General features: G+C 38.7%; 1 protein-coding gene across 1 annotated transcript; it reads right to left on the bottom strand.

Moving 5' to 3' along the window:
• Positions 1-209: 209 nt before the first annotated feature.
• LOC143788300 (uncharacterized) lies at positions 210-5,875 on the bottom strand. The gene is made up of 2 exons (XM_077277848.1): positions 4,856-5,875; positions 210-2,222 (listed from the first exon to the last, which is right to left on the bottom strand). Exons 1-2 carry the CDS (start codon positions 5,549-5,551, stop codon positions 1,770-1,772), a joined length of 1,149 nt encoding a protein of 382 aa, XP_077133963.1. The 5' UTR covers positions 5,552-5,875; the 3' UTR covers positions 210-1,769.
• Between the last annotated feature and the right edge of the window lie 4,371 nt (positions 5,876-10,246).

Below are 10,246 nucleotides of genomic sequence, written 5' to 3'. Positions count from 1 at the left end.
GGCTAGAAATAACACTAGACATCCAAATATAGGTTGGGCTTCACAAACACCCTCTAGCTTTTGACATGCAGAGGACAGATGGTCAATGACAAGACCTTCAGAAACTGTATCATACACTTTCCCTATACCCTTGGTTCTTTATTTGATTTCATGTAATTATCTATATGTAAGTGATTATATATATTATTATTGGATTTTACATTCCCCCTGATAATGATTTGAGAATATCATAATTAAACCTAAAATCTTTCTCTCACCATTCGTATCACATTCATTCTTTATTCTGAAAACCTTGTATTAACATCTGTCTCGAATGTCACCTGAGTTTTGAAAACTAAAATTAGATTAGAGAATTATATTTTTCTTTTCAGCATTTCTCTTAAAATGTCATCTTCCTTTTTCATTTCTGTCTTTATCTTTTTATAAATGTTCTTAATTTTACACATAATAACTATTTGATATATTATACACAGCAAAACTATAATAAATATAATAACAATTGGATTAGATAATACATTTCCTACTGCCATCTTCGTTGAAGACTGTGACCAACTAGTTACTGATTTTCCTAAATTTTTCCACCAAGATGAGCCTGACATACTTGTCCATTCATGTTCAATATCATTTAAATTACCTTGCTCATGTCTGAATACAATTTCAGCTTCTTTTAATTGTTTTGTTAACAAATTTAACAAACCCTTGTCTTTCTTTATCTCATTTGTCCATATATTCCAAGGAAAATTATTTATTTGGGACAAATTGAACTGTATTGGAAGGATTTTTAGGTTTCTTGAACTTATTAATGTAATATTAATACTTCCTTCCTTCTTTGAGAGAGTTTTCACATTTCCCTCAATACAATATAAACCTATTGTCAGACTTTCAGCATGTACACAAGATGAAAAGTATGCAGAAACAACTTCTTTCTCTGACATAACTTGGAAACAAATCTTATTAGCGCTTCGCCGCTTACTGGTGTCACCAAGTCATGGATCGTGTGTACATTCTCCACTCTGGCATGACATGAGGTATGATTATTGAAACATGAATGATAAATGACTTTATCCTGTCCAGGTAAACACATTACCTTAGAAACAAAATTTAAACATGAAGAAATGTCTAATTGTTCAGTGTTTGTTCCGTCAAATGCAAAATCTGTGTACTGTAATTGATAATATAGCAATTGTGTGTGACTAACAGGAATTCCCAGAACAGTTATAGGAACTAGGGTTTCTTCTCTTCCCGACACTGGTATCAGTGATGTTCCTACACAAATATCCTGGTCACATCCTAACCACTTATTTACCCACAAATCTGTATGATTTAATGCAAAACTATATTCTGTAGGCAAATTTCTCATTAGTCCTAAAGGAGTAATTCCACTTTGTAAGGCTTGTGCAATCATTTTTAGATTGGTGGAATATTCAATCTGAATTTCTAGACATGTTTTGGCCACTTGAGATTCCTGTTCACTTTCTATTAATGCTAAAGTAGCATCTTGTAGATGTGAGACAGAAGACCCCAATACAGAAGCAGTAGTCAAAACCATTTTCTCAAGAACTTGATTTAAACTTTTCTGAATCTTTACTCCTTTACCTCCGATATACCCAATATTTTCCAAATCTGATTTAAGTGTATGTATGTCCATAGTGTTAATTAGACTTCCTACTGTACCTAATCCCCCCAAAATACCTTCCAACACTCCCCTCTTACTTCTAACTTGTGTTGGAGTTCTTTTCCCAAACCATTGTTCTATTCCCATTTCCATATTAATGAGATGTGATTGACATTGAATCTCCTTGTAACTGTATAAACCCAGCCTTAGGTCTTGTGGTAGCATGTAATATTATGTCAGTGTCGTGTATGAAGTGTAGCTCAATACAGCATTTCACCCCATAACCCATGCAGATGTTTCCAGTAATATCTACTGAATTGTCCGGTATGTCTTCATCTTTAAGGTTTTGTAAACTTGATCCTCTTGGTTTCCTCGAATGTAGAGTTCTTCTGAAAGGTTCATTCACTTCACTAGTGTCTGTTTCACGATGTAAGATGTCTTCTGCGTAGATCACAGTTGAAATAGTACATAGCAGCAGAAATGCGATTCCCATCAGATAGTAACTTTTCCTGGGAACTGTCGTCTTTTCTCGAAGGATTGGTGTTGAATCCCTTCCATCAAGGTCATGGTGTTCCGTATTCCAGCTCTTATTGGAATTCATTTCTTCCTAAAAGAAATGCAGTATCATTATTTTGCAATATACAATTTGCATTGATCAACATGTACCCACACTCTTTGTTGCCTGCGGGTATTTTTAACCACGTGTGATGCTCGTTGCACAAGAATCATAACTTGTCCCATGGTTTCAATGATATCAAAGGGACCTTCCCAGTTACTTTCCCAAGGTCCATTCTTCCTGAAAGTTTTGATCATCACCTGAGCCCCTTTTTTGAATTTAGACTCATATGGTGGCTCCATTCTCTGCATTCTTGATGCAGCATGAGGAAGAATTGTTTTCAAATTTTCCTGCAACAATTGCAACCATTTGGACCTTGCAACAGCATCTTTTTGAGATGTGGACAAAAATGGTTCATGTGGAAAAATCAATGGCATTTTTCTTCCTGTCATTAGTTCAAAAGGAGTGAACTGAGTTGTGGAAGAAGTTGTTCCTCTCACACTCAACAATACAAAAGGTACGGCATCAACCCAAGTATTGCCTTTATCCAATAGCATCTTGGCAATTCTGGATTTTATTGTCCTATTCATCCTTTCCACAATACCAGCAGACTGTGGATGGTAAGGTACATGGAACTGTTGTTGTACCCCTAGAATAGTACAAACGGCTTGCATGATTTTTCCTGTAAAGTGACTTCCTCGATCAGAGGAGATCATTCTTGGGATCCCCCAAGTACAAAAGACATGATTAACTAATGCTCTAGCTGTAGACAAAGCATCTTTTCTGACAGGTAAAATTTCAACCCATTTGGAAAAAACATCTACCACAACCAATGCATACTTGAGACCATTTTTACCTGATGGTAACGGACCAATGTAGTCGATTTGTAGTGTAGACCATGGACCATCTGCAGGTGCGGTTCGGAGTAGTGGCGGTTTCTGTCCTTTTGGTCTTGGATTAATTTGGGCACAAATGAGACATGATTGGACAATACTTTGTACTGTCTCTTCCATCTTTTCCCAGTAAAATTTCTCTCTGAGAATGTCTAACAATTTCTGTTGGCCCAAATGACCCAAACTTTCATGATTATATTTTGTGAACTCAGCCTGTAGATGTTTTGGTACAACAGGACGCAACTCCCCGTTTAAGTCATGACACAAAACCCCGTTTTCACAAACAAAGGGAGGTTTTGGATCAACCCGGGAAGCAACAAGAGATGTGTCTTTCTCCTGTTCTTCCGCAAAAGAAGGGATATGCGTGTCCGTTCTTTGAACTGCTAAAAGCTCAATAGTCTCTGGTTGAAACACTTCTTCTCCTGTCAGGGCTGCCTCTTTGGCTAACCTATCTGCAGTAGCATTTCCTACAGATAATTCATCATCAGTTTTCTTATGGGCTGGTACTTTGACAATAGCAAAAACATTAGGGGTTTTTGATGCTATTTTGAAAATTGTTTTCAGTGTGTCACTATGTACAAGAGTCTTATTTGAAGAATCTACATAGCCTCTTTTTTCCCAAACTGGCAAATAATCTGTCAGTGATCTAACAACATAGGAGCTATCACTGTAGATTACAATGGGACACTGATCATCAGCTTCGTTCAGCTGTAGCACCATTTTCACTGCTTCTAGCTCTGCCCTTTGAGCTGAAAAATGACTTGGTAATTTGTGTTTTACTACCTGTTCTCTTTTAGGATAAAAAATGGAATATCCTGCATAGTAATGTCCATCTGCATAAAATCTGGAACCATCAACAAAAATTGGTTCATCTGTTGCCTCTGCCTTCCGTCTGAAAAGCGATGGACATGGATCCTGAAAAGACTGCAAACAATCATGAGTTTGTCCTTCATATTGCATCAACTGAGGAAGAACATATTTGGCTTTGTAATCTACCTCAATTTGTTTGGGAGACAATGACAATAACCAATGAGCAAATCTCTGATGTGACACACCTGGGATACTATTCTCAAAGAGAAGTTTTAGTGTAGAATGAGGAGTTTGCAAAGTAATTTTGTTGAACCCAACAATGTGTTCAGTTGCTTTGACTGCAAAGTACACACCTACCAGGTGTCTTGCACATGTCTCAAACCCTCTTTCAACAGGTGAGAGAAGCTTAGAAAAATAGCCCAAAATTCTCCACTCTTCTCCTTGCAACTGCAGCAGCACAGCAGACACAGAAGTCTCTGATGTGTGCACTTGCAAAGCAAATGGAGCCGTAGGATCTACTGTGGACAAAGCAGGTGCAGTTTGTAAATTCATTTTCAATTGTTCAAATGAGGTTTGTTGTTCATCACCCCAAGGACCAAAATACTCACTGTTTTCATTTTTTAAAAGATCATACAAAGGCCTGGCTTTGTCTGCAAAATTCTCAATGAACTCCCTTGAAAAATTTATAAGACCCAAGAAATGTCGTACTGCCTTGTGTGATGTTGGAACTGGCAAAGAAGCAATTGCATCGATCCGTTCCTGCAATGGTTGTCTTTTACCTGGGCTCAACAATACCCCTAAGAATCTGACCTCAGTCTGCAGCAATTTGACCTTTTTTGTGTTCAATTTCAACCCTGCATCATGCAGCAGCTCAAACAACTCTTTCAGAAGTGAAACATGTGACTCCTTATCTTCTGTGGATAGCAAAATATCATCCACATACTGTAAAATACAGTCTGGCCTTGAAAATTTAGACAATACCTTTGCCAATGCCTGATGAAAGATGCTCGGTGACAAATGAGCTCCCTGAGGTAACCTGCAAAACAGGTATTGCTCATCCAAGAAAGTAAAAGCAAACTTGTATTGACAACTCTTTTCAAGAGGTATACTGAAAAAACCATTACTGATGTCTAGTACAGAAAAGTATTTTGCCTTTGCATTCAACCTTGCCATCATGTCATGAGTATCTGCAACAATGGGTGCTACATTGGGAGTATGTTTATTAAACATCCGCAGATCCAATATCATCCGATAAGAACCATCAGACTTCAAAACACACCACAAAGGATTGTTACTTACAGAATTAGCCTTTCGGATGACACCTTGTTTTAACAATTCCTGTATGATCTTTGACATAGACTCAATTGATTCTGGAGGCAATTTATACTGACGCTGAGGTGGGGGATCACGCCCCTCGACATTTACAATTACATCTTTCATGGTCCCTACTTCATTTCTGAACTGAGCCCAAAGAGAAGGAAAAAGCTGTACAATTTCTGTCAATACCTCATCACCACCAGTTTCAGGCCACAGATGATCTGTTGACACAACATCATTTAAGCAAATACTTCCAACATGGCTATAATCACTAGGATCAATGACTACAGGTTTACAACCATTAGAATCCTTCCAGATCACCTGATTTCCTAGATCAACAACCCATCCAAATTTCTGCATAAAATCCGTGCCAAGTATATTTTCAGAGTCACGACAATACCAAATGTCAATTCCTGTTTTGAAAGAACTAGGTATTTCCAATATCACATCAGTAACTAAGGTTGCTCTAGTTCCACCTTTTCCACTAAAACCAACAATTGTACAAACTGGTGAATCTGTTTGTAGCTTCAGATCAAGATTTGTGACGCTTAACTGAGCTCCTGTATCAATGAGAAATACAACATTCTGTCCTGCTAGATTTACCTTGACAAATGGTCTTCCACATTCATCTAATGTAACTCGAGTCACAAATTCCAGTGGATGAGGTGTTGGAATTGTCTGTGATTGTCAGAAAGATGAAGGAGATGGGAGAAGTCCAGTGTCCTTCTTGAAAGCACTCGGCATTCTATTTCTGGACTCAGTCTCCTTAACTGTCATCTCTCGGATCTGTCTGATTAATGGTGCATATGGAGACTGCGTTTGTCTGTTGTCAGTGTGAGTGGGGGCATTAGACTGTAATGGAGGTGCAGAAGGTCTGGTGGATAATTTTGGCATGAGACCATTTTCCCTTCCAAGATTACCTGTCCCTTGTGTACCTGTCTCTGATTCTGCTCTCAAGAATTTTCTGCATTGCCACTTTAAGTGTCCAGGTATACCACAGAAATAACAATGGATATTGTTTCTTTGTGTAGTATTTTTACCTCTTTGATCCACGTAATCTCTGCTCTTGAATGTTACTGTGGGTCTAAGTTTCAGCTGACTATCCTCTTTTCCATGAATTACAGCTATTTTAGCCTTCACCTGATTTTGCTTCATGGATCTCCTTACTCTGTCGATAAAAACTGTTGCTTCTTGCAATCATGGCTGAGTACTAGCCATTTGTTCTGAGGCAGGATCCAAATATTTGAACTTTTTCACAAAAAATCTGATCATGGATGTTGGTTCCTGATTAGGCCCAATTTTCATCACCATTCTATAGGCCTGCTCAAATTTTACCAAAAATACAAATGGATCCTCATTAATATTAGTTTTTAATTGTTCCAAAATTTCAGCATTCGGAGTGGCCTCTCCTGTGATGTAAGAATTTAATTGCCTAAGTCTGTCCTCTCTTGTACTATGTGTCAATTCATGATTCTCATTTAATCTGGGTGTGGTCTGTAACCTTCTTCCCATATGTGAGGGTAACCATACTTTGAAAATCTTGTTTTTCTGTTCATCATTAAGATTGTATTTGTCTGTGTTTGATTCAAAAATGTCTGCATTGTAAAAGGCATCCATCTTGTCATTGAATTTTGGAATGTCTTTTGCAATTTTCATTAACTGATCGTGTATTTTTAGATTAATGCGTGCAGCTCTGTCATGGAATTTTTTCCGTTGCAGTTCTTCTGCATATAAATCTACTGATTCATCTAATTCTTGTGTGTCAGGTATAAATGATGCAGAAGCAGCATTGTCTTCTTGGTCTTTTGATCGTGTAACAACAGAAGCTTTTTTAATATCTTGTCTCAATTTGGACAATAATTCTGTTCTGGTATCAATTTGATCTTCCAATTGTTCAATATGTTCAGACAATATCAAACAATTTGGACAGTCAAAGTAATCTCCATCAGCTTCCTGTGTGCCACCTTGTATGTCAGTATGATCAATGTCTTGTGTAATAGTACATATTTGTGTCTGTGTTTCAGTTTTATCAAAAAATAAATTATTGTACACTCGGACCATGTGCATTACATTCTGCAGCTTCCTTTGCAACTTTTTTACAGAAAAAAAACTTCTTATCAATTTTAAGATTCTCTGCTTCACATTGGTTATACAGACTAGACCATAATTGTGCATTTGTATGGCTATGAACAAACTGAAACTGTATATTACTCTTCTTAGAGAATTCATGGATAAACTCCATTTCTCTTACCTATGGAAATTCTTTTCCTCCTGGATTGGTCCAATAGTCAATGGAAGATCCTCTGTCTTTATGGATCCTTCAGAGCTCCGTATATGGGACTTGCATCACGTATCCTCACTTCTGTGTGTAGGTTCAGTCTGACTTTTGTAACACGATATAGTAGAATTTCTGTGCCTTTTAACAACTCAAAACAGGTGTTTTAGCAATCCTCCCCCCTGAAAAGGCTGAAATTCCTCACAGAAAAGACAAAAATCAGATCTGGCTAAGGCTCGCCAAAATGTTAGAAAAAATGTATCTTAGTGAGGATTGGGAAGAAAAGCAAAAATAGAATTGTTTGGATAAAACAGAACTCATTTAATGTCCATTCAAAAAGAGTGATTACAAAAATGAAGAAAAAGTAAATTATAAGTTCATTGCACACAAATCTTAAGTATTAGATTTAAAAGAAAATGAAAGCAAGCATTGATCTTACATATGGTCTTGTGTGATGATGTGTTCGTCCATGTAGAGAGGCTCAAGGTATGAGGACTCTACCACATGCTGAGAAGAGACGGTTTATATACAAATCCGTCCCATAGGCTTTCATGGGTTTCTATTTTCTCCTACATAATATCCATATAAGGTAACCCAGTTCCATGCCAATGGTCTATACCATAAAAGTAGATGATCCTATGCATTACCTCATGTTAGGTTGCTTAGTTACACTTGTTTACCGGCTAGAAATAACACTAGACATCCAAATATAGGTTGGGCTTCACAAACACCCTCTAGCTTTTGACATGCAGAGGACAGATGGTCAATGACAAGACCTTCAGAAACTGTATCATACACTTTCCCTATACCCTTGGTTCTTTATTTGATTTCATGTAATTATCTATATGTAAGTGATTATATATATTATTATTGGATTTTACATACAATAACAGTCAAAAAAAATATCGTGATCTTCAAGTCTTTCTGTGGAGAAAACGCACACTTTGCATGGAGGTGTAATTAATTTTTGCCATTTACTTTTATACGTTGGAAATCTTGCACTGAAGCCCCATTAATAATCACTTGGGTAGATTAAGTTAGACCTTTTATGTCTATTATTGGCGACTCTTGGATGCACAAAATGCATATTGTGAAGTGTATTTTCATGGGCCCATCCAGTATGTGGGTTCCAAGGCGTAATGGGGTGCATATGACGGACTATGCAGCAGGGCTGGCCTTGCTGACAATGTGTTAAACAAGGGAGTATAGGAGTACAAAATGAATATTGTGAAGTGGATTTTCATGGGCCCATCCAGTATGTGGGTTCAAAGGCTTATTGGGGTGCATATAAATTGGCAGCAGGGCAGGCCTTGCATTCAATGCAACATTTTTTCAGGAGGCCCTCCTGGACAACTTATGAAAGAGGTATTTTGTTGCGTCATAATTCTTGGCAGGTCATCCACTCACAGCATAGGCTACAACAGTTTATGAGACCCACAGTTTAATAATGGCCCTTTAAGAAGATTAATGCCGCCTGATGCGCCAGTACAAATAGGCTCTGTGACTTTAAAAGTCCCTCCTTCATAAATGAAACAAGATGGGTCTGCTTATGTATCACGTACCACATGGCCAGCTAGGGGTGTTAAATGTTATAATGACATTTCCATTGAATGTATTTGTAGTGGTTGAAAGCAATGTTATAGTTGAAAAAAACTTCAAAAACGCTGCGTCTGAACTAAGCCCAAGTGGTGGAGGAAATTTTCTGTCTGGGGTTAATTATTTGGCCTTACAGGCAAGTCATTAACCTGCAAAGGATGTACCTTAACATATTACCCAGCAAAATCTTTGGTTTAGTTTTAGTGTGTTTTTTGTGGCACCGGGAAAAATAGCATGAATCTCGGAAAAAATTGTTTACAGCTGTGAACTAGGAGTCAGGAATGCTTCCAGGGGCGATCCCCATGATGTCACCGTGTCATTTGAGCAGTGTTTCCATCATTTTCAGACATTTTTAGACCTTAAAAGGACCTCCATAGGGGATCACGGTAAAAATACTCGGGTCTCCCATAGACTTACATTGGGCTCGTTGCTCGGGTCGAGTACCCGAGTAATCCAATTTGCTCGACCCGAACAACAAGCACCCGAGCATTTTAGTGCATGCTTATCACTAATCTGTATGTCTTTGTAGTGTGGATAGAAAAATAATTACTGGCAATAAACCCTCACAAGTGTAAGGAGGAAGACCAGGCTGCGGGTGCCTGCATTTTGCCAGGTCCGGAACTGCCGAGGCTGCACCCAGTGTTGCCAGGAATGGAAGAATGAGAGACCAGACAGGTCCCATGACCCGGGGAGAGGGGGTGTGGCAAAGCTGAGCAGTGAGCAGGAAGTGCGGGAAAGAGCTGAGTTTTGCACCAGCGGTGAGACAGTGGGTGTGCAGAGTGCCACATGCCCGGCTAAGGTGTGTGCAGTGCTCGCGCGAAGGAGTGGGGGCCAGGTGCAAGACCCTGAGATGTGTTCCCCATTTCTGATAGACACGCAGCAGCACCAGTGTTGGACAGAGACTCTTGTAGCGATCCCCACTTCGGCTTCACAGATTTATGGACTAGGGGCTCAGCGAGCAAAACCTTTGACCGCCCGTTGTTGCCAGAAGCTGGACCATGATTTTGTCTGGGATCCATCTGAGGACACCATGCCGGCCATTGCACTCCAACTCCCATCAGACTGTAAGTGGATGAGGATCAGAGAAGACTACGATAAGTGCCGTTTAAATATTAGATTGTCGCGTTAACTCTTTAACCCTCTTGATTCTTGTTTATTGTTTATTAACTCCCTGCAAGGAGATC

Source organism: Ranitomeya variabilis, chromosome 8, assembly GCF_051348905.1.
Source record: "Ranitomeya variabilis isolate aRanVar5 chromosome 8, aRanVar5.hap1, whole genome shotgun sequence".
In the NCBI taxonomy this organism is placed as follows: Eukaryota; Metazoa; Chordata; class Amphibia; order Anura; family Dendrobatidae; genus Ranitomeya; species Ranitomeya variabilis.
Note: the sequence above shows the minus strand (reverse complement) of the source record. Positions and strands in the feature narration are given on the sequence as shown.

What these genes read in the sequence shown, in the direction of transcription:
- LOC143788300 (XM_077277848.1), bottom strand. Translation starts at nt 5,551, where the DNA reads ATGCAGAAATTTGGATGGGTTGTTGATCTAGGAAATCAGGTGATCTGG. An exon ending in TTCATCAGGCATTGGCAAAG is followed by an intron (nt 2,223 to 4,855) that starts GTATTGTCTAAA and finishes CATTTCTTTTAG; the next exon opens with GAAGAAATGAATTCCAATAA.